The sequence below is a fragment of the Schistocerca gregaria genome, chromosome 1 (assembly GCF_023897955.1).
Source record: "Schistocerca gregaria isolate iqSchGreg1 chromosome 1, iqSchGreg1.2, whole genome shotgun sequence".
In the NCBI taxonomy this organism is placed as follows: Eukaryota; Metazoa; Arthropoda; class Insecta; order Orthoptera; family Acrididae; genus Schistocerca; species Schistocerca gregaria.
Genome location: NC_064920.1, coordinates 692,695,935 through 692,722,105, shown reverse-complemented (window position 1 = coordinate 692,722,105; position 26,171 = coordinate 692,695,935). Strand labels below are relative to the sequence as shown.

At 37.5% G+C, this 26,171-nt stretch overlaps 1 protein-coding gene across 3 annotated transcripts in view; it reads right to left on the bottom strand.

Annotated features, from left to right (window-relative positions):
- Positions 1-5,957: 5,957 nt before the first annotated feature.
- Positions 5,958-26,171, bottom strand: part of LOC126364849 (chromatin target of PRMT1 protein-like) — a 43,376-nt gene continuing 23,162 nt past the window's right edge. For all 3 annotated transcript variants that reach the window (XM_050008092.1, XM_050008093.1, XM_050008091.1), the window contains exons 5-7: positions 23,963-24,094; positions 22,228-22,309; positions 5,958-7,254 (exon numbers count right to left, since the gene is read on the bottom strand). In XM_050008092.1, coding sequence (XP_049864049.1) covers positions 7,041-7,254; positions 22,228-22,309; positions 23,963-24,094 — 428 coding nt within the window. In that variant the 3' untranslated portion in view covers positions 5,958-7,040. The remainder of the gene's footprint in view (positions 7,255-22,227; positions 22,310-23,962; positions 24,095-26,171) is intronic.

Genomic DNA, 26,171 nt, shown 5'->3' with positions numbered 1-26,171 from the left:
TGATGAAACAACAGTTGCAGTGCTGTTACTCTATGCCAGTCACCACAGTTGAACTCTGGAACCAGTTGAATGCAGCATGGATGACTAGACCAGAGGACAGCAGTCACACCTTACATGCGTCGATGCCACCACGCATGGAACAAGGTATCAGGGGTCACGGCAGACCCTATGCTTACTAGGGAACAGGACACATGGTGAAGCAAGCTGACTGAAATGCCAATCATTTCTGCAGAATATACTAATGTACATATCCTGTTAATATGAACATTCTATCTTAAGTCATTCAAGGTGTTCCATTTCTTCTGAACATGAGTGTATCACAGTGTCACCAACTGTTTCACCGATTTTTTAATAGAGCTCAATATACTGCTCAAAAAGTATTTCAAATTCCATTTATAATCCGAAATTGGTTCAAGAATAGATTTCATTTAAGAATACTACTTTGTTTTACGTGGTTTTGATGTCACTGTGGTTTTTCTGCATAAAATCCATTTCCAAATCCAAAATTTATCAAGAAGGAATGAATGACATTTAGATGTGTAGTAGGCACTGATTTACACAAATGTGGGAAGCTGAAAATTTGTGCCGGACCGAGATTCCAAACCAAGTCTCCTGCTCAATTTTCCCCATTGGTATAAATCAATATCCAGTATGCAGCTAAATGTCACTCACTCACTCACTCACTTGTCTATTGATTTGTGATGTTTGTAGGATCAAAGTGATATCCGTTCTTTCAGACATGTGTGAAAGGACAGACACCACATATAAAATTAAGCCAAGATTTATGTTTTGTCTTCTTCTTATTAGATTCTTGGCTCAATTCTAATGTCATAATATGAATGAGAACACCAGTGACTTTCTCAGCTGATGACATACTGAAAAATTTGCAAGCACAATTTTGACAGGAGTGTCCAGAAAAAAGCAGCACACAGTATCACTGTTGCAGCAGTCGTCAAGCCACTTGCTGGGGCATCACTTTAATTTGACTGGAAACCCAGCTGTACTGCAACATTAAACATTTGAGCTTGCTGCTGCCATAGGAACTACAAAATCTATTGCTGTCACTGTTAATAAAGGTTAGCATGATGAAATATAACTTGTTGACATATTATGCTTCTACTTTTTGCTGCTGAACACTCGAGACATTCAGTGTGAATCTTGTGCCCTCCGTATCAATATGTGATGCACTTAAGTCACTTTTTTAATTGAAAAAGCTAAATATGTTGTAACGGTCAATGTAGAATCAGTGATATGAAAGATCCAAAATAACCGTCAATGGCAAGTTGGCCACACTTTCCCTCTACAGAGCTTGGTGTGCACTGTTGCACCAGCACCCCAAGCTTACACATTTTGAATTACAAACTGGTAAATCTGTACACATGTACCATATGGCAATAACATGCAAAATTGATGGGATATGTCCGCTTTCTTGTGAATTTGCTGATTCAGATTAAAAAAATCTCTGAGTGCTCAATGTTCCTATTGAGTCGGTGCCCAAGTTTGTAGCATTTTTTCCATATATTTAACAAACACAACAGGTACCCATAACAGAGACTTAGTCATCAATAATATATTCTCCTTCACTATTTACAACAGTCTGACAATTCTGGAGCAACTTTTCGATTTTGTCACTGTAGAAATCACATGGTTTTGAGGTGAAGATCTTGTCAAGTCATGTTTTGTGCGCATTTTCATCTGAAAAGGAATTTCTTGAAGGTTGTTTGTTCGAGAGTGTAGAAGATAAAAATCTGATGTAGAAAGACCAGGTGAATAAGGTGGGTGTGAAATGGCTTCCTACCCCAACCTCTGTATGTTTCTTGTCAGTATTGCAGAATGCGAATGGGCATTATCGTGAAGTAGCACCACTTCAGTCTTCCTGGTTACCGTTCTTTGATTGTGTCTGCGAGACGTCTCAGCCATTTACAATAAATGTCAGCTGTGATGATTACATCTCAAGGAAGTAATTTGTAGAGTACCACCATCACTGTTCCACCAGATACATAACATTATCTTTTGTGGATGTGCACAGGTCTTTGTATGGGGAGCTGCTGCTTTGTTTGGGCTCAACCGTTGCTCTTCATCAGTAATAATGCAGTATAGGAATGGTCGGTGTTGTTCACAAGCCAAGTGATTATGAGCAAGCAGAAATGCAGTTTTGTGGTTTTGGCTCAGAACATGCTGCACCTACGCACCCAATTACTGAAGCTTCCCCATTGCATGCAAATGTTGCATGATTGCAGAATGACCACAGTTCACATTTGTCAGGGATCATTCTGGATTAATACATTTCTATGATCTTCATCAAACCCGAATGTCATCAAACCCAAAGGTCCTCCTGAATGTGGAGTCACTAACGTCAAAACAATCCTCCTTAAAAAGAGAAAACCACATTTTTGCTGTGTTCTGCCCAATCTATACATGGCACAAATGTTTTGGCGGTCTCCACTGCTGTCATCCCTCTACTGAAAAATATGTCTGAAGTGTTAAAGAGTTCTCCACTTGGCACACCATTTTCTAGTGTCCACAGCTCCACTCACTCTCTCCAAATGAAAAAATGACAATATGTAAACTCAAACAGCAACAGTGAATTACAAATAAAAAATGATAATTGATAAATACACCCACATCAACCAAAATACCATGATGCAAAACAAAAAACTACGAACTTATGCACCAACCTCATATTTATTAAGTAACTGTTGTCCTCTTATGTAGCTATTAAGGATCTGTGTTATTATTGTTCTGAATTTTGGGCTCAAACGTTCATTTTATATTATGACACTTCTTTGCACAAGAAGATATTTATTCAAACTTACCTGTGTACAGCATTTTGCACATGGAGTGCGAAGTTGTTTTACGAGCTATCATACTGGTTGTCTCTGCAACACTTATTAGAGCAGGATTACAATGACGAAAAATCAGACATTGATGGGTTTGATTCTGGCTGGGAAGAAGGGATGAAGGCAGGGGCATATATTCCCTATTAATAAAAGAATTGAGGCTGTTCTTGAGAATGGATGTGGCTTGTTTCGACAAGCTGTTGTCTACAAAGGACGGAATACACTCAAGTGACACAGTAATCAAGAAGGCAATATCTCCTCCTCAAAAGTAAGAATTAACTCAATGCTTATACATTTTGATAAGACTATCTCACTGATTACTGCCAGTTTCTTATTACTAGCATGTTGAAATAAAACAAAAGATGTGATCAAATCAAATGTGAACGTTTATCAACCAAAGCACTATGTACACAAACAGAGAATCACACATGTAGAGCTATACTGACATCATATATTTACTCAGAAATAAAATGATCACCGAGGTACCTTATTATGCTACAGGACCACAGGGACACCTTTCCTCACACTAGGCTTGTTTGTGACATCCTGTTTGTACAACACAAAGCAATCATTACAAGAATGGCTGTGTTAGATCTATTTCATTCATGGTGGATCATGATGTAATATCCCTTAAATGCAGAGGCTGGACACACCTTCTACCATTCCGTCAACTTACCATGGTCAAAGTGGCAACTCACAAATTCATCACATTTAAAAAGTAACAGTTATAAAAAAAAACACTTTATGAGATGACTTATTTACCAAAACACATTTCCCCTAAGAGAAATTTTTAAAAAATCACAACTGGTAGTAGGTAATTTTTTAATAAGTGGGGAACCAAACCACTACTTTTTAAAAAAAGTAAGGGTCAGGCATGCAAACTGCATGTCCATAATGCACATTTTCTTGTCTACTGTGGTAAAATCTTTCTACATTACTTCATAAATGTTACTTGGCAAACATACTGCATCATGTGACAAGTATTGGATAAAAAAACATGAAAAGCAACATAGAAAATGTAATTTATGCTGTATGCTACCATTGTACGCAATTGGTTTCTGCTCTTCTCATTTTTGTGGCAGCTTATTTAAACTACCAAGCCACACTCTTCTATATTTTAAGAAAGAGTGCTGATACAAACAGTGCACGGAAGACTTAAGTGTCTGCACTTCCATTCAATACTTAAGGAGTGCAATAATATGATATTCTTGCCAACAAAAATCTCATATTCTACACACAAGTGCTAGTGCATCAAACCTAGGACTGGTTTTCCTATTATTTTAACATAAATGATAATCTGAAGTTTCAGTATCAAATAACTTGCCTGGGAAATATTTCACACACATGGTAAACCTTCATTAGAGAATTCAGCAATCCACAACTGTATGGCTTGATTTCCAACTTTTTCTGTGGAATGTTGGTTTTTGCTAATACTTCAACTGTGCTTTTCCTGGAATTTTATTTGCCTTTTTTTATTCTTTTAGCACTGCTTAAGCTCTCAGCACCTGATGGATGTGTTCAAAACCATTGGCATTTTCTTGCTAGTGAACACAGTGCTTCTCGGTTTTAATGTATTTTTCAATACCCTCTCTCTTTTGTCACCCAATTTGACATTTGCAAAATCTACACAACATGTTTAGTATCAGTAGCATATAAACCCTGAATAATATATTTCTGAACCTTTCAGGGGCATTCACAGCCACGCAACCCTTATTTGACAACTCTGTGAAATACAGATAGCACAAACAAGGCAGAAGAATAATAACCAAACTGAACTATCTGTATGGACGCCTTGCTGCACATGCACATTTCTTTGTTGCCATGTCCCATGGCTGAGTACTACATTGTCAAACATGGTGCTTATCTCATAGAAACAATTCAGCCACACCCCATTGAATTTGCACCAAGCTTAACTTACGAGCACAAGAACAAACTGCTGCATTTGCGCACAGGTATCATTAATTCCCCCCCCCCCCCCCCCCCTTGCACAAAATAAAGCTATTAGAAACTATTTCTGAAAAATAAAGTTAATCTGGATACTACTCGTGAGCAAACAGCATTTATTATGTAATTTCACAAATTGTGCTGGAATTTGCTTTTATCATAATTTGTGAATTTTTTTTTCGGGTCCGTACAATAAGACATACAACAGTAATTTAGAAGTCCCTGGCCCAGTTCTTCCAGTGCTGTTTTGCATAGCTAATGGAACTCTACCCTGTGGCATTTATTCATGTCAGAAAGCTCTTTCCTGTTTCCAATGATGAATTTGCACGAGAAAGCAAGTGACAATTTCCCCCCGTTGCCCAAAGTGTTCTCTCAATTATGATACTGGTTTTAAAAAATTGTCATAAATACATTCCATTTCTCTTTATACTATTTACTGCACTTCATTTAGCAGACTGGTCATGTGAAAAGCAGTAACAATAAGTTTTTATAACCCATCAATGTGGTTGTAGAGATTGAGCACTAGCCTGGGTTGGGTAATAATTGAGTAGGAAATCAGACACTGCTTTCTGAAGGAACCATCATATTTCAAATTTGGGAACATCCCAGAAAATATAAATCCAGACTACTACATGATGATTTGAATCTACTTGCTTCCAAAGGTGAGTCCACTGTCTTAAAACAGTAATAGTTTGGTTGATATTCATTACTGTGCTCACATCAGTCCTAATTGTTAGTGACATTTTGAAAGGGAAAGATTGGCACAAATGTGTGAACTAGCCATTTTTTCTTTATTTTTACTATGAATTCTGACTGAAATAAACTCTATAATTCAGAATATTTATGGGACATATGAACTTTATGTAGAGCTTGGTTACTATCTGATCTCAACCAAATGAGCAAACAGTCCATTCCATTTTACATGCACATCAGACAATGTACATTCACTGTGTTCAAAAATAATTTGCTGCAGAACAAAATTATAATAAAAATGCAATAAAGAGCCACATTTATTTATTTGATAAGGATCTATGATCCATCCTTGGGCTACATTCATGAAATATTCCACCTATTATTCATTTTAAATAAACAAAATTGAGTGGTCTGTGTAAGAATGTTCCAACTGCTGCCTATTCTGCATCACATGAACTAGAATTAATAAAAAAAAGTCCATTTACCAAAATTCAAATAATTTATTTTTTTCTGCAGCTACATTCAGCAGCTATCTTTAAATTCTCTTTAAACAAAGCAACATTATAGAAACAATTTGATAGCGTCATAAGCTCAAAGCAATAAACAAGTGTACACACGCTACTCTGAAATAGTTGCAACACACACTTCAATTATCATCCACAGGAACTAGTAAATGGACATTTTAACAGCTGTACAAAATTATAAATTAATGATAATATTAACATAATTCCTCTGACAAGAACTTAAAAGTGAACTGAATGGCAACTCAAAATCAAAAGTTGGCATTCTGTGCAATATTCTACAAGCAACTATCATAACTGAGTTATGTACCACATTTCTTTCCTATTTTTGGTGAATACTAAGGTTCGTTCTCTCTCTCTCTCTCTCTCTCTCTCTCTCTCTCTCTCTCTCTCTTTCCTCTCTCTCCCACCCTTCCTTTCTTTCAAACAACTACAATACATGGGCAAGATGACTTAACACAAAACAAAACCATATTCTACTGTATCAATTCCTTTTAGAAATACAACGCACGAAAGTCCACTTTTATCATCACTATTTTTCATAAAATGGCATTCATTCTCTAACAGAAATCTATTAAGAGTCAGTCAAAGCAAGAATGCTTTTAAGTCATGACATGTTCAACAAACACAGTGAGTTTATATTTCTAGCATTACACTTATCTGTATAAGTGAATATTAGTTCAATGCACATTAAAACATCATTGCAGCCTCACAAGTATTACTTTTAAAAGAGTGACAAATTTATGAATCCAGTGAAACAATCTACAGAAGCATCTCCTTTAGCATCATGTTACAACCATTATTACACATTTTGTAAAAAGTTACTATAAATATTTGGGAGCAATTTGCTATCCCACAGTCTGTTTCTTTCTTACATATCCTAATGTACAATACTTTTACACTGGGAGTCCTTAAACACAGAAAAATGTGCTTATGAACATTTAAAACTTTACAGCGAAAGAGTTCGAAGTCCAAGACATAAACAAACCATAAATTAAAGCAAATTTCAAATGGCAAATCAGAGATGGACTGACATGAAGCTTCAATCCCATGATTCAGAGGTACTGGCTTGGTTCATGTAACTCTCTAGCTCTCGGTCCAGATGTGACTTTGTATTTGCCATATATTGATCAAGTTGCATGTCAAGTTCTTCCTTTGAAGGCAGAGGTCTATTTTGCCGCCCACGACCTCCACGACCCCTGCCACCACGGCCTCTGCCTCTTGCACCCCCTCGACCTCCACCACGACCTCCACGTCTGCACAGAAAAATTGGACTCTTTTAGGAAAGCACAGGATACAAAATACAAATGAAAATAAAATAACAAAGAAGCATAGAAATAGCATATCAATCTTTGTGTCAGAATGCATATTTTATCCTACACAGCACTATTTAAAAAGATTATTTTAATTAAACACTACTACCAGTTTCAGCTTTGAAGTTCTAACAATGCTACATCATATCCATAATTTTGAGTTTGTGGCTAAGTCTTTATTTTTCCAAGATATTCTGATAAATTCCCTAACTGTTCTTTTACAGTTATCTGAGTGTGTATCTCCAATGTTCACTCACTGGGCTCCAGACTGTGAAACGGACAAACTGCACTCTACCTTACACAACAAAAACTGTCTTCCAGATCCAATAAAAAAAAGAGAAGTTGAATGACAGATCACAGGTTTCTAAGAACTTGTTGGAAATCACATCCATGGTTAAGACCTTGGGGACAGGCTTCCACTGAACACCGTTGTCAGTACCACAACGTAAAGTGCATCATAAAAGTTTGCTTTATGCCGTGTCCAGTTCACAGTTTGGCTGGAGACAAACAGACAGCAACTGAGATCTTTATTCAACACAACCAAGATTACAACTGGGAAACCTGTCTGAATGTCGTGGTAAAATAAAGGCATTAATATGCCTGCAAACTCAAGTCAGATCATCAATTTCACAACGAAATCTCGAAAAATCATACCATTACTGTTTCCACCTGTGAAGACGTGACAAGACAACTAGCAAATGAAGAAATCTTAGTATTCTTTCTCAGGAAAAAACATGTATCTACAAAATAGAACAGTTTCTTTCAAAACAGTAAATTCACAGTTCTTCCAGTACGAAGCAGGAAATTACACTGCAAGATTAATTTCAGCATACAGTCGATATTATTTACACATGGTAAATGTATAAATCCATATCAATTAGGACAGACAAGCAGGGTCATAGCCACTAGGTCTCTGGAGCCAGTCCACAAAACTCATTACATATGTGGATCTGTAAATGTAATTGTTAGAGCGGATGGGTCAAATATATGTCTAGTCCTCATTTATGACAGCTACAGGCACACAGACATCCTCACAGCAACAAAAACTTTTTGATGACAGAACCGATAAATGGGACAGTTGCAGATATTAGAGTAAATGAAACTTGCCATAAAATAGGAACATTTACCAAGAATAATTATCTTGGCAAGTGTATGGGTCACTGTAGCATGAGACAAAGTGGGCATAAATCAATAGTTATGAAAGTTACTGAACAATAATTCAACCAGCAAGAAGAGGAACCTCAGCTTGTCAATCAAATACCTGAGAAATTTAAAAATTTCCCAGTGAATTATATGTTCGAAAAGGTTTTGGACTGCACTTTATTGTCGTCAACTTTACTCAAGATAATTCAACTGGACACCTACCAGTCATCTTCAGGTGATCCATCAAAGACTGTCAAAAGTGTTCTCTGCTCTCCCGTATATATAGCGAGCTGATATTATTGCCTCACTTGTGTCAGGGTGGAAGTGACAGAAAGACATTGCCCAGCAGCAGTGCCCTCACTGGCGGAAGTGTGGGGATCAGCAGTCTTCAGTGCTGCCACTCACCAAAGTCATCTCAGTATTCTGGTGTCTTCATCTGGAGCAAATCTCGGAGATTATGGGATTACATGTATTAATCACCTGGTACCCACTGACATGGTTCATTAGATTTTCCACAATGTGTATGTCAACGGTTTCTTTTATAATGAAGTCCCAAAAACATGACTCTGTGGACAAAATTAATGTTTTGTCATAAAGCACGGAATATCCATTGGAGATACAATGTTCCACAATTGCAATTTGCTGGGTTGCAGAAGGCAAGTGCAATGTTTGTTTCATGTAACATTCTTTCACGGTGCATGTTGTTTGTCCTACAATAGGCCACTACACTGGCAAGGTATTTTGTAAATTTCTGTCTTCTGCAATAACAAGTTATCCACAATTGATCCCAGCAGCTCTGAAATCTTAGATGGCAGGGAGGAATAACTGAACCTAAAAATTAATAAGGATTATTGCTATTTTGAAGAAAAGCTGGAGACTTTGTTAGCGTATTCTCTTGTTTATACACTCCCTGATTCATGGTTTTAGCTGAGAAATCCCTGTTAATTTGCTGTGTCAAATGTCCATTGTCTCTAAACATTGTTGTTAAATGTGCAAGCTCTTTCTGCATCCAATACTGTATGAACCTTGCGTACAAGGGTTTAATGCACACTTATGGTTTGGGATGGATGATGGCAACTTTAAGAGTGCAAGTATAAATCAGTATGAGTGGACGTACAAGAAACAGAATGTCCCAGACAGCTGACACTCTTCCATCTAACCAAAACATTCAGGAATGCGAGAAATGTTCTCAGGAATGGAGTTAAGATGACGTAAGACTTCCATTAACTTATCTTCTCCACAGGGCCACACTATGAAAGTATCATCCATATACCTTTAAAAAGACAGTTGATTTAAGAACCACTGATTCAAGTGCTCTTTAGCTAGGTTTCGGCTATAATAACGTAGCCTTCTTCAGAAATGTCACAATATAAAATTAAAACATGCCAGATATTGGCCTTGTCAAACTTAAAAAGTTAGTTCTACAGTACATAGTCTTAAGACTGCGTCACTTCTACTAATGTTTTGCCGATAGGCCACACAAACGGACCAGACTGATGGGCCGCGGGTGCTGAATCATAACTGGGCGCCGCGGGCAGCGACACAACGAGCTCAGCTGGTGGCCGCGCACATGCGCGTGCGGAGTACTAATATCTGAAGTTAAATTTCTATGAGAGGCAAATGTCATTATATACCATAAAGGAACCTTTTAATAAGAAAAGGCTATAAGTTAATGTTATCAGTGCCTGAACTTAGATAAGAATAAATGTCTGCAAATAATAATGAGGACAATTGTCTCGTACAGCATAGCGGTTAGATATACAAATATATGATCAGCAATTAATACCTAAGAAAGCCAGTAGGCTGTATGTCATAGCCAGCTACTGATGTAGGTAGATGATCACATAAAGTAATGTGATTTATCGGATAATAGGTGCGTGCAACGCCACAAAACATTATAAAGACAGTATAGCCAGTCGAGTTATATGAAAACTATAAAGCTCTAAATATAAATACACACCATTTGATGAGTAAAAAATTGTGAAACAGCATTGAACATAAGTTGAATATAGGTTAGTGTATTAAATATGCGGTGTATAATTGGGGAATACCCAAAGCTACTAATAAGAACAAAAAGTTTGTATGCTGCAGTAAGGTATTGCCATGGGTAATAAGAAGTATACAGTATTAGATTTAACGAGTTAATAAGTAGTACATAGGAACGTACCACACCACAAGTTGTTATAAAGGCAGTTATAGGAAGTCATGTGCATGCAAACTTTACAAAGCTCATAATTAGAGATACGCCATTTGACGTGTATCAGTTACGAAAAAGTCTTAAAGAAAATAACAATGACTATGCGAAATGCGTATGTAAACATAGAGATAAGAGGGCACTGGCATTGGACGACAGAGAGTCCTGAATCATCGTGGTAGACAAAGCAAGGGCTGAAATCCTTCCAAGTAGTTCTTATTTTTCAACTGAAATTGGTCATTAAACAAGTTGTCTCTATCATAAAAGAGGTGTTTGAAAATTTGCATTTCTTTGAGTGTATCTAGCCTGCATCCTTTAGCTTCTTAGTTTAAGAGCTATGTGTTTGTAAGTGGGTTGGGGGTATGGGCCATTTGGGTTAGATGTTCTGCAAATGTCGAGCCAAGGGTGCCATCTCCACTTTTTGTGGGTAAATGCTCTTTGTATCTAGCCAATAAAGCTCTTCCTGTCTCACCTATGTAATAACTGGGGCAATCGCTAAGGACAACTTTGTAAGCACCTGATCGTGACAATTAGTGGAATACGCCACTTTAAAGCCCCGACTCTTCCTACTTTTTAAGAGGCTTTGCCTATAAACGGGATAGAAATTAAATTAATTTAGTGATCTTTATAAGCGGTATCCAGTGTAGAGAAGGTTGTAATGTTTTATGCATTTTCTTGTCATAGATCTGTTTCACGATATTTGGGTTGTAACCATTATTTTGGGCAATATATTCAAGTGTCTTTAATCCATTCTGTAAACAATCTGAAGAAAGCGGAATAGATAGTGCTTGGTGTATACTTGAGTGGAAAAAAAGCCATTTTGTGGGCTTTGGAGTGTGTGGAATCAGCAGGAATAATATTATCGGAGAAAGTATATTTATGGAAAATGTCAAAACTTATTTTGTGGTCAGCTACTGCCAAAGTTAGGTCAAGATAATTCAAAGGTCTATTAGCTGTTTCAGTTTCTTGGGTCAAGCTTATTTTATTGTGGAGGTTGTTAAACACAGTGAAAATCTGATCTATGTGAACGTGGGTGCCTTCAATTAAAAAAAGTAAATCACCTATGTATCAAGCATAAAAAATTATCCTGTTTGCTAAATCAGGGTAATTTTGAAAAAAAGTGTGCTCCACAGAATTTTAAAAAATTCTGACAAAATACCTGCGAAAAGGCTGCCCATGGCTAGACCAAATGGTTGTGAATACAGTCTGTCATTAAATAAGAAATTGTTGTACTTAAGAATGGTGCGTAAAAGGGTAATTAATTGTCTATTTCAATAATAGATAATTTTTTGTGAAAACAAAAATTGGCTTCTAATATAGCCGAAGTTTCATCTACTGGGACATTTGCGTATAAACTTGTGATATCGAAAGACACAAGTTTAGACAAAACAGAACATGTTAAAATTTTCACCGAGTTTTTAACAGTGTAACTTTCATTTAACACAATATTCTTTTTTATTTTATGATATAAGAACATGGCTAATTTATAATACACATTGTTGGTACCATCCACAACGGCACAGATGGGGTGAAGAATATTATGAACTTTAAATTGACTCCTCAAAACTGGTGGTTTATGGTACATATTTATAAGCCTTTTTACGAAATTCACCGATTAATTTTTTAGTGCTATGGAGTCCTAGTGCAATCTCTTTTAGCAACGTAGATGTGGATTCTAACTCAACTGGCACAATTGTCCTCGAAAAGTTTTTTTTTTCAGTTTTCTCCACGTATTCAGTTTAACTAATAATAATTAAAGAGTTGCCCTTTTGAGCTTTTGATATTAGGGCATCACTATTCTTCAATTTATGATTAATGCTCTTTAAAATTTGACGTACATTTGAAACTGTTTGTATAGTAGAACATTCTTTTTCGATAATTTTGCAAGCATCGTAAGCTATTCTAGTTTGAACATTTTTGGCGGTTTTAATACAATCAAGGCCCACTTTAAGATCAACAATTAATTTTCTATAACATGAAGATTGCTAACCTTAGGTTCTATGTTAAACCTGAAACCTTAACACAATTGTTCATTTTCAGAAACAGTAAAATTAATATCTGTCTTATTGATTACTCTCTCATTGAGGAGCGTTCTTAGAATTATTACAAGAGCTCTGCACGCTACAGGTGTTAACACGATTTGACAATTGGCAAGTCTTTTTGTCATGTCTCTTAACAATTTCCTTCTTTTCAGTTAACTAACCATAGGGTAGCCTGTGCCCAAAATGAATCCATTTGGTAGTTGAAAGAATTCTTCACTGTTCCAGAAAGCTCAAGGTGAAGCCCATGGGCTATTTCATTAAGGCTATCTTTCTTAGCATATAAATCAGAAATGCAACTGTTTAAAATCTGACATACCAGATTCTTTTTCAAATTCGGTGACTTATTACAGAGCTTACTGATATAACCATTTACAAAGTTGGGAGTAACATTTAACTGCTTGCACTGATTAATATGAGAGATTGCCATACCTATTTTAAGAATTTTGTACAAAATGTCCATATACTTATAAGCTGCTTTAGTCGCCTGGGCATGTACAAATTTGAATATTTTTAGCATGGTGGAGCAGAGTCAGCAACTGTAAAATGTAATTATATTAAATTTCAGCCTCCAGTTGCATAAGCAAAGAAACTTTACCTAGGTTTCATAAAGTTTGCATATGACTCCACTGGCTATACTGATTTATAATGTTTTGTGGCGTTGCAAGCACCTATTAGCCGATAAATCCATTACTTTATATGATCTTCTACCTCTGTCAGTAGCTGGCTATGATATACAGCCCACCGATTTTCTTATGTATTAATTGCTGATTACATATTTGTATATCTAACCGCTAAGCTGCATGAGACAATTGTCCTTATTATCATTTACAGGCATTAATTCTTAGCTAAGTTCCGCATATTTCATGCACCGATAACATTAACTTATGGCCTTTTCTTATTAAAAAGTTTCTTTATGCTATATGATGCCATTTGCCCTCTCATGGAACTATAACTTCAGTTATTATGGTTTATTTCCCAGTAACATTTTTAACTGTTGCAACAAATAATGTTATCAATTAATGTTTATTCTTACTTATATACAGTACATTTGTTATGTCTCATACCTTCTATTGAATGGTAAATTCAGCGACTTATGATTTTAATGTCATTAACTGTCTGAACTATTGTAATAAACTAGTTTCCATAATAAACACAGTTAACATTTTCTTGTTTTAAGTCTGTATTACTCTGCACGTGCATGCGCATGACCACCAGCTGAGCTCGTTGCGTTGCTGCCCATGGCGCCCAGTTACGTCTCAGCGCCCCCGGCCCGTCTATCGGCAAAACATTAGTAGAATAGACGCAGTCTTATGACTACGTACTGTAGTACTAACTTTTGATGTTTGACAAGGCCAATATCTGGCATGTTTTAATTTTATATTGTGATGTTTCTGAAGAAAACTACATTATTATAGCCAAAACCTAGGCAATGTTTCTTTGCTTATGCAACTGAAGGCTGAAATTTAATATAGTTGATAAAAGTAACTCAACTGTTTTGTTATCTCATAGTTTGTATTTGGAGAAGATGTCTGGCCTACTTAGTGATACTATGTACCAAAAGACTGATCACAACCCTACAGCACGAGTGCAACAGAAGAAGTGCTCTCTTCTGAATTCTGCCTAGTTACCTCTAGAAATCATCAAGCGGTTAAGATCACATGGCAGCGTACCAGCAAGACTGTACTTTCTTTCTAAAGTGCACAAAAGAGGTCTTCCTTTATGGCCTATAGTGAATAATATTGACATGCCCACACATGACTTAACCAAACATCTTGCTTTCTTGATGAGAGCATTGGTTGGTAAATGTCAACATCATATACAGAAGTCAGCTGATTTTATCAGCTGACTGGGGGCTCTCCACCTAAGTAGTTTGGACCTTTTAATGAGTTTTACAAAAAGTACCTCTCGCTGATTCCTTGACACTTAACTGGCAAACAGTTTCAGCTGGCCATCGCTGTTTTGTTTGGCACACTCTTTCCTCAACCTGTTTTATGTTTAACCAAGAATATTCTGAACAGACTGACAGCTTCAGTGTGGCTAACCTTTCTATGGAGGATTTTGAGGTAAGAGCACTTGAGTCAGCAGTTCTTTTTGGAGGTGCTTTCATAGTGTGGCCCCCACGGAAAAGATACGATAATGGAGTTCTTACATCACTGGTGTTGCCCTTCTGTCACCGTGACTCAAACATGCACAATAATACCATCAGTGCTATGTAGTATGCGGAGTAGAGATCATCATCATCAGTTATCGATGGCTCACCTGAAGATGACTGGCAGGTTTCCAGCTGAAATATTATGGTGTGGGGTTTATAACAGTCATGTGCAATCCCGAAATCTCTTCAATCAATCACAGTCCTATGAAATATCAACTGAAAACTTTGGAGACCTCTCAGGGAGAAATAACCTTTGTGTGTGACACTTGGGTGCTGGACTTCAGAGTAGAGATTTCGCTTAGAGATCAGAAATGAGCTTTATATCCTTGCTTTAAACTTGCCAGCAGGACCTGTCACATCATCTCCAAACTCACCGTCTCTGTAAGCATGGAGGCTCAACTTATCAGTCTCAGCTGTTGCCCACGTAACTGAAAACTCGTCACTCGAGTCTTCTGGCGGACACAAGTGCACTGAACTAGTATAGAAAGGTGAGCGCAAGTACACAAATTCTTAAGTACAAGAGAGGACTCATGGATGAATATAGTCTGGGTAGAATGAGATTTTCACTCTGCAGCGGTGTATGGGCTGATATGAAACTTCCTGGCAGATTAAAACTGTGTGCCCGACCGAGACTCGAACTCGGGACCTTTGCCTTTCGCGGGCAAGTGCTCTACCATCTGAGCTACCGAAGCACGACTCATGCCCGATACTCACAGCTTTACTTCTGCCAGTATCCGTCTCCTACCTTCCAAACTTTACAGAAGCTCTCCTGCGAACCTTGCAGAACTAGCACTCCTGAAAGAAAGGATATTGTGAAGACATGGCTTAGCCATGGAGAGCTTCTGTAAAGTTGCAGGAGAGCTTCTGTAAAGTTTGGAAGGTAGGAGACGGATACTGGCAGAAGTAAAGCTGTGAGTATCGGGCGTGAATCGTGCTTCGGTAGCTCAGATGATAGAGCACTTGCCCGCAAAAGGCAAAGGTCCCGAGTTCGAGTCTCGGTCGGGCACACAGTTTTAATCTGCCAGGAAGTTTCATAGGCTGGGTAATTTGAACACGATTTTAATGAAAAGCTAGCTTTTCACAGAGCTAAATATTTATGAAGTCATATTTACTGAACTGCATGTCATTTAAATATTATGCCTGATGCTCAAGTTCGACAACTTGAGCAGCAATAATGTTGTGTGTGTGTGTGTGTGTGTGTGTGTGTGTGTGTGTGTGTGTGTGTGTGTGTGTGTGTAGAGGGGTGGGGCCACATGCATCAGTGAAAAAGTTGTGCAAATATTTGAAATTAAGTGCAAAGTTTGTTGGAAGCCATTAAGTACTCTCATTCTCAAAAAGGGATGAATATAGTCTGGCTACTTGCATGTAGTCACTTAGGCTGCCTCGAGACAAACAAACACACTGTAATATTTGCCTTATTGTGTTAAACTTTCAACATAAGATTCTAGCTGTTAATGAGTATTTATGATAGCATTTTAAACAGTCAATAATTATGTGAAATATTGAAAATCAAATTTTTATTGTCCCTGAAAGCTGTTATACAGGCAACTTGCAACTGGTGTAGAGTTCTGGGGTAACAGTTCAGTACCACAGATAGCTACTATCCAATCAAATACATGGAAAAATATTCTGTAATACATTTTCTTTTGGAATGTGTGTTGATCCTGTATAAGCCTATCACTGAATCCACAGGATATACCTCCCATGAACAGAATATATTGTACAAACACTCTGGAATCAGCTACTCTGACTGCTTTCTTTAACTTCTTGTCATATCTTTCTACTTCAGTCACTGAGTTTTCCGCTACAAAATTACTAAGTTGTGTTACAAATTCCTTCTCATGCCATTTTATAGCAGAACAGTGTATATTTCTTATGGAACTTTACTTCGTCTTTATTTTCTGCAACCTTTGTGGACCTCTTCATTTCGCTGACACAGTCAAGCACACCTCCCTTTAGACAGTTGGATCAAACAATAGGTTCCTACTTTTGCTAGTTCCTTTGCAAATATCAACTAAAGAACCAGTTTTCAAAAAATAGTTGACAGTTTTTTGTTGTGGCATAATGCTAGCAAGTCTCAGCACTTTACACTAGCATCTATGCCAGAAAAAAAGTTAATTTTGGATACTCCTGCCAGTATACAGTTCAAAGATGCACACTAAGCCATTCATAGGGACCAAGAAATGTAACATCTATTTTTGTCAAAATTCACACCTACCTTAAAAATAAATGTATATTTTAGATACACAAATTTAAAAAGTTGTCACACTACATGAGAGAAAATAATCTGCAAAAAGTTCAACAGCTTTTTTTTTCTGATATGGCCGTCATTTTCTTCGTCTGGCTGTATTTAAGCTTTCAACAAATGATTGTTCCACTAAAAAGCAGCAGCATTTTCCTGCCAGTGAGCTGAATGTGTCGCCAATTTAAGGCGATTCTTGACATTATTTGTCTTTCCCCACCCAATTCAATGATTACAAAATCTGCAGAACATTAATTTCTACCTTTCATGGGCATTTATAGGCATGCATCCCATGTTTAACAATGCTACAAACAGAAGTGAAATGCACTAAGCGTAGAAGTAGAATGAAAGCAACTCTTTTGGAATTTAAGGGGAAGAAATTTGGCACGTTGAAAAACATGACAGATTTTGTTTTCCAATCGCTATAGTCAAAGTGCAGACACTACATAGTGGCAGCCGGCCACGAGTATAAACGAACTAGAATTTTGGCCACAAGTGTGGAGAGGAGCAGTGTGTGGAAACAAGCTACGCCTTCCTCTCACAGGGCAGCAGTCCACACCTGTGTTATGTGAAAACAGAACTGATATATTGTAACAGGGATCACTGATCTCTTCTGGAATTGTACGGCTCATAACCAAAATCCATGATGGACCAAGATGAGTCATTTCACTCACTGCAAAATAAGACAAGAAAACAATAAGCAACAAACAACATGAAGCATTTGGAAATGGCTACCACACAATTGCTTGTTAAGGTTGGCAGAGTATTGTTAACGAGGTAGTTAAGACCCAACCTCTTAGCAGTATTAAACACAACCACAGTTCCAAACATCCGTCACCTAATTTTCTACATTAAAAGTGTCCACATTATACCAACTTTTGAACTTCAGTTGAAACGAATGTCTTTCTTTGTTATAAAATGCTAGGTCCCACGGCTGAGCACTATGTTGCATTATGCAGCGCATATCTTAAATAGATCATTCAACTGACAACTGGCACAGCACCAGGAAATCAAGCACACTGATACGACGTTGAGTTCATTCGGTTTTTATTTTGCAAACAAGTTTTTACACACATTATCTTTCCAAATTGGGATTTGCCAGATGATATACAATACCAGAAACCGGAAACTGGTTCTGTTTCTGACATTAAAATGCAGAAAATAAAGCCATTTCAAAGTATCTCTGATAATTTGCCAGAAAATAGCGTCTATTAGGTAATTCTGTGTTTTCACATTTTAAGGCAGAATTGGCATCTATTTCATATTTATCGCAAAATGTGGATTTCTTTGGTCCCCGTCAATTCACATCATATAGTGTACTCTTTTTCATCCAGTGACATCCTTTGAATGGTGCACCCTGTTCATTAAGGATTTTTGAACATAAAGCCTGCCTGACTCCTTAATAATAATGGCCAATATTTCATTTCTAAGCAATGTATTAACATACTCTCTTGAACATCGTAATGTCATATATGAGGTGTATCATGTATACCAGTCCATTATGGCATGGATAGTTCTTCCTGACATTTTTTCCAACATCATGAAAGTTTTGACTTTTTATTTGACTTCAGAGCATACTTTTCTTCTGTGGCAACAATGATATTTCCTTGTTATACATTGTTTTCATCTTGTTTTGTACCTATACTTTTTGTTCTTCTACACTGTCATGATCAGTCTCAGGCACAACTATATTGGAATTTCCAATATCAGGTCCAGCGATCTCATCCCCTCAATCATCTGCAAATACTTCTTCGCTGTCAGTGTTATTCAATTCCAAATTGTCACCTTCTTCAGTAATTTTCCTAACTGCTACAGAATACCTGCCACCATACACACATGAAGCTGTAATAGATGTTACACCAACAATATAAAAGTAATGAACATAATTATACTGAATTTGCACACGTACGAAAAAGGTATATTCAAAGCAGCGAGATCACAGTGTTGCCATATGGCAACAAACCAGAAATACTGATTAATTGTTTATCCTTCAACTCCAGAAATATGAAAACATAAGCATCATTTTGCATACTGTACAAACATAATTTCTTTAGATGTGATCTAAATGACAGAAATAAGTCACTCTAGCAGCTGCCATGTCCATTTACGTCCATTCAACCTTCAATAAAGATTATCGATTTTTGGCTGTTCTGCAACATAACAGCACTAAACACAGTCTAGCTCCACACAGCCAGACTGTGTGGTGCCACATGGCAATACCACACATATACAAGTGCTTCTGTTAACACTATCTGCAGACTTAAGATTTGTTGCCACGGGGTAACACTAAGCAATTGAGCATTAAATGCGTGATTTTTTTTTTGTAAGAAATTATTTTTGAAGTGTTCAAGTGATTCACAGAAAGGGAAAAGTAGGGAATAAATTCCTATCTTGCTAGTTTAAAAAAATGCTGCTTACATGCAATATCACTTGCAATGCCACACAATCTTTGTTTGCAAGATGTTTACTAAAATCAACTCACATTCATTCTCTCTATGATCATTCTAACATTTTCATGGACATATATAATGAACACTATCTGTTACGATAAAATTGCGTTTGAATTTTGAGCCAACAGTAAGAGCACTAAGAGAAATTTTCCAGTTACTGTTGGAAATTTGTGTAGTGGTTCTTGTATTTGCTTAAACAGGGGTACAGGTCACATTTTTATGCAAAAAATGAATGTATACCCACGACATCCAGGATACTTCCATCGATTTCCTCCAGCATTCCAGATCAGTGGTTAGCAGAGCCACTGTGTCTGTATTATGGTGGGACAACACCTCTGAGACAGTTTTCCTTTCTTACCTCTAGTTGCTAATGAATTTTACTGCTTGGTCTACCCCTCTTTTGTAGAGATCTTCTTACGTCACAAAGACGATGCATCACTGTCCACCCATTGGCTGTGATGCAGCAGGCCTGGGTTCGATTGCCAGGTGGGGTGGAGATTTTCTCCATTCGGGATCTGGATGTTGAATTTTCCTCTTCATAATTTCATCATCATCGACACGCAAATCACTCAATGTGGCATCGACTGAAAAGACTTGCAACTCAGCAGCATAACTTGCCCAGAGGGGAATCCCGGGCACCAATGCCACACAAACACTTCATTTCATGGGATCACTCAATACTGGACAGTTTCAAACTCAAGGGTTGCTCAGGCAGTTTCTTCTTCAATTTCAGTAGAACAGTTGCTTTGATGGTTTTAGTTTCACAGCTTATTAACATATGCAAAGGTTTTGCTGGGGTACTCACAGAAAAATGTGACATCTCAACAGTTTCCATTTTCTTTTCACAAATCATTTCCAGAACTGGTTTAGCCAAGTAACACATTTGCTTTTACTATAGGCTCACCATCACTGCGACTGTCAAAGTTGCTGAACCCATCAACACTCCCGTAAGGTAAATCTTCAATAGTTGCCTTACATCCTCTGCACAGCAGCTTATTTCTTCAAAAATTTAGTAAGGCTGTAAAATCTATTGATAACCCGAAACCCAATGTTAAATACCGCAGTAAATGTACCATCCCAGAAAATAACACTGAACAGAAAAAACAGGCCAAGGAATAAGAATGTTTATGCTGAAATCGTGACAATGCAAAATAATCTGTGTGTGTGTGTCAGTATCCTCACAATGATAAACATATCCACCATACATAAACTGTCATGTAACTTTGACCTTGAATGATATGCAAAGTTTGTTTTGCTGAATACAAACTTGCTTTAGTTTGCGAGGCTGTTTTTTCATCTTCCTAATGTGAAACTACGCAAAATTCCCATTCTACAAATTTCTCAGCACTCATCTAAAAGAGGTCACAAAAAGTCTGCAGTGTAGCCAGCAACTCAGCATCTAGTACCAGAGGTACTTTCTACGCACTTTGTTGCACCTGTGAGGCTTGGGTTAGTTTCCTAAATTGGCACTAGATGCACACAAAACAATTTTACAATCCATGCTGGAGATTCGCAACACTATCCACAGAAGGATTAGAAGTATATTTAAAACTAGATTAAGCTCTCACACAAAGTCTTTCGTCTTTCTTCAGATTTAGAAAAAACACATTCTTAAATGCACCACTAAATATTACACATCATTGAAGGAAAGGAGAGTTCACAGGCATCAGCATCAGTGCTGCACACAATAAAATGGTGCTTCAATAGTTTACAATCTGAGCTGTGAAAGGCATCTTATCAAAATTTAGGTACAGAAGTCAGCAGCCACTAAAGTACTTGCAGATCTGAACCAATAATGCAAAGCAGATCACCCAGACAAAGTGTCAATACCAGTATGTGGATCAGTGGATGAGTTTCTGACCATTCAAAGATCTAAACCGGTTGTGAGCAGCTCAAGTAAATGTGTTTTATCAAAAGTGGAAAAGATTAATCAAACCAATCAAAAGACTGGCAATCACAATAAGTAAAAGCAAAATGTTAATACTGCTTATTTACTTCAAATACTATGCTGTCTACATAACAGCTGTTGTTGCACCACCTACACATTGTTGCTCTACAATGGAACTGACTAGCCACATACAAGATCCGAATGTAATTTGTAATTAGATAACAAATCCATATCACACAAACTTCAAATTGTGAATGCCAGTCAATAAGTAAAGAAGTTTAAACATCCTGACCTATTAAAACTGTTTGCCAACTCAAACTCAGAATTTTGCTTTTCACATGTTATAAGCTATAGAGTGCACACTCTACTGCAGAAGAATGAAAGGAATTTAGTATGGAGGGAGCAGAGGGAAGGAGAGGAAGAGGGATAGAGGGAGAGGGAGAGACGGAGAGGGATAGAGGGAGAGGGAGAGACGGAGAGGGATAGAGGGAGAGGGAGAGACGGAGAGGGATAGAGGGAGAGGGAGAGACGGAGAGGGATAGAGGGAGAGGGAGAGACGGAGAGGGATAGAGGGAGAGGGAGAGACGGAGAGGGATAGAGGGAGAGGGAGAGACGGAGAGGGATAGAGGGAGAGGGAGAGACGGAGAGGGATAGAGGGAGAGGGAGAGACGGAGAGGGATAGAGGGAGAGGGAGAGACGGAGAGGGACGGAGGGAGAGACGGAGAGGGACGGAGGGAGAGACGGAGAGGGACGGAGGGAGAGACGGAGAGGGACGGAGGGAGAGACGGAGATGAACAGCACAAACCTGAATGAACCACCACCTCGACCTTGTTGACCACCTCGTTGGATGTATCTTCCTCCCCGATTTCCTCTGATAGGTGTACCACCTAAGGACAAACATACTATGTAAGACATACTGTAAAATGTACTGATTAATACAACTTAGCCTTCACTGCTGCATACAGTATTGATGGTGTATGGATTACTCTTACTTCTCAAGTTGTGTATCATCATGAAAGTATATACCGGCATTAAATCCAAATTATTTTCCTATACATAAACATACAACAGTTTCAGAATCTGAACAATAAGACCTATCACAAAAGGCAATACCACTAAAATTATATAAGAATCAAAATGTCATGGAACTGCTAGCTACATTAAACAAATTGAAGTCTTCTCTGAAATCAGAGATCACAAGTGACAGCTCTGTAACACTAATCAATCAACATCTTACTTTGAGCCTTTCTCAAAGACAAAACACAAGAGAGAGAAAACAGGAAGGACATTCAGTTATAGTGAATAAAAGTTGTGAATGGTGCATGTAGTCTCAATAGTAAAGGATATTATTCAAAATCTTCAAAGTTGAAAAGAAAGAACCAGAAATGATGACACAAAAGAGGATAAAAGAATTATTGTCATAATGAAACAAAGTGACAAGATGATAAAAAACTGTTCGTACGAAATTCACAATTCAAATGTAATCATTTAAACCCGAGGTAAGCAGCATGGGAAAAATAATGGAAATTTATGATAAATGCCTATGTAATGTAATACAAAAGATAGTAACAGCACCAGCAGGAGTGGTGATGGTGGTTGTGGTTGTGGTGGTGGAGGCAGCGGCGGCATAGGTATCAATCTTAAGAAAAGTGATATGTAAAACATTCTTCTTCCCTCTGCAGTGATGTTAATGGCAATGGCATTAAAACAACCAGCAAATACTACAATTGTGTCCAAATATGTTTTGCATACGTATAGTCTGTTACCACAGTCATTCCTATTTCACAAAGAGCTACTTGTTAAGGAGACAAAAAATGGAAAAATGACCATAACTCATTCATCTCAAGTACAACATGGGTTCTACTGACACCAACATCCTTCCATTATCTAGGCCACAATGGAATGAGTTTCAATCCCTATGTGCAGCGACATGTACAGTGAATTTTTTTTTGTTTTACAATATGCTGCGTATTTTCATATTACAAAAGTATAAGTTTGAACTCCATCAAACATAGCATATAGGCTTCCAAAGCTTTGAAATTGACATTGCAATGCAATTTTGTAAGCCAATCAGAGCTCATGTCATATGATCTCACCAGCCAATGACAGCAGATATTTGGAGTATGGACACGTGATGTAGTCAGCCAATTGCAACGTCACTGTTAAGTAGTGCAAACACAGTAATAGCAAAAGTTAATGGTTTAATATACATACTGTAGCTACAAGAAAAGCTAAGCTTTCATAACTAATATTGGTCTTTTCTTGTATGTGATACACTTTAAGGTACGTCACACAAATGTGCAAGTAAAATTTTAAATAAGGACATAAGTATCTGCTCTTCTGGGCTCAAAATTCTTCTACGAAGCTTGTATCATTTCTCTAAAACTGCTGTAAAATCTATTGAACTTTAAGCAACAAGTGGAGTCGTGTTTTGAGAAATAGATTCACATAACAAAATCACTTATGCCCATTTTCTCTGCAATGTCACCACACTTTCTTACACTAATATATTACATTGCCTGATTTTCAATGTGACATACCACGTCCTCTTTTGAATGGACGTCTTGAAGGACTTCTATAAAGTGAGCTTTGGCCCTGTCCTTGTGTTTGTGGCTGTCTGTATCTGAAGTTATCCAGCTGACCACCTCTGTTACCAGATAATTGTCCACGACCTGTTAAAACAAGAATTTCCATGTATAAATTCATTGGTGGGCAATATTTTTTTTATTGTGCCTAGCTAAATAATAAAAGTAAATAGTATTTTAACATAGAGAATATTAATTATCATCTCCTCCACTATTAATTTTTAACTGGAGATTTTGGATCAATTTAATTCAATCTTTAAACTATTTCAAATCTTTGTTTTAATTGGATAAATTTTGAACTGGTTTTCATTACCAAGCTGTAGACTCAAATATACAACTAAATTTCATGACGTCTTAACTGAAAATTGATAGATTAAAGTACATTTTGAGATTTAAATTACATAATAAGCACAAACTCAAGTCTGCCCTCACATTACAGATTTAGAAACAATACTCTACAAGTGAAACAAGGTAGAATATGTAGACAATATTGACGATGGAAAGACCACAGGGAAAAAAATGAATGTGTTACTTGTACAGACATACTTGCAACCGATCAGCATAAAGATGAGACAGAAGAGAAATGCCTGTATTATTGTTATGGGGATTGGAACCCTGAGATGTTTCCAGGAATCAAAGGGGATATAGCAAAACAATTTGGACTAGGCACAAGGAATGACAAAAAGGTGAAAGGTCTTATGAGCTGTTGGCAATACCTTGTTTGAGAACAACAGAAGAAGGCGATATACATATGTTTCTAGTTTGAATGGAGAGAGGTTTATTTATTTATTTTTTGAGGAAGGATACAGAAACAACCTGAAGAATGCTGCAACATACCCACGAGCTGACATGATTTCTAACTACAATCGGATAATACAGAACAACTAGTAAAGCTCACGAAACTATCAAGAAGAAAAGCTAAAAACAAGTTAAATGTGAGGAAATGGAGAAAAAGAGGAAAGCGCAAAATGATGTACAGATTAGCTACGGGTGTTTGAAAGTGGGGAAAAGATTATCATGGAAATCCTAAGAAAGTATGGGACAATAACCAAAGAGCCACAAGAGGTAGTTTGTGTAACTAGGTGTTAGCTGTCCAAACAACTATAGTTGTGTGTTCCAGATAATCAGCCAATTGTACAAAATATGAACTCTGGTGTGCCAGGAACAAATAACATTTATTAACTAATAAACACAGAAGATATACTTGATAATATTTGAGACTATTTAGTGTCAGAGAAGAGTTTGACAAGATTGCCTATCATTGCCAAGAAACTATCATCCTGCACTATACACAGAGAACAAACCAAATCAGCACCTCTGGCGGCTGGAGCACGATCTCCTTTACAGCTTATGCCAACACAGCAGCCGACAGTAAATGACAAGGTTGCTTGCCACGTCAGCACCCCCCCCCCCCCCCCCCCCTACGAGGAGCAGAGTGTCATTAAAAAATCTTGCTGGGAGGTGCAATTAACACCTAGAATGTGTTCTATATAAAGGTAATGGGTCTGCTTTGGGTGAATATGGCTATGCTTGAGGATGAGGACAAGGTTGAGACCGGTTCTGTGGTACATATGTTGGTGGTACTTCTGAGAACAAGCAAGCTCATGTCAATGTGTCAATCAAGACTGTGGTAGTTTTACCATTCACTAGAATGCTCAGAGTTGTGCTCTTTCAACAGCACAATGTGGGCTTGTGTAAGGAGGTTGTAGAAGTGATTTGACACCACCTGCATGTAATATTAAATGTACATGTTTGTAAAACACAATGCACATAGGTTTGTTTCGTATGATGTTTGGATGCTTCATGAGGGCGAGTGGTTACCACGTACAATCAATTAATTGTTGTAACTTTTTTATGCTTATAGACAAACAGAAAGTGAAAATTTGTACTAGGCCAGGAATCGAGCCCAGTTCTCCTGCTTATTAGGTAGGTGTACTAACAATTAAGCCATGATGGCACAGCAGTTCACACAACTGCATGGATTAAATTCTCACTGCCACCCCAGCCTACTTGATATTTCCCTTTACACACAAAATAACATCTGTATGAGACAGTAAAGTCTCTAAAATTGCGTAATTTAATGTGTGTATGTACCTGCACCTGGATTGCAGTCTGGATCCCCATTTATGATCGATGCTGAGATATTATTCCAGAACATGGTGAG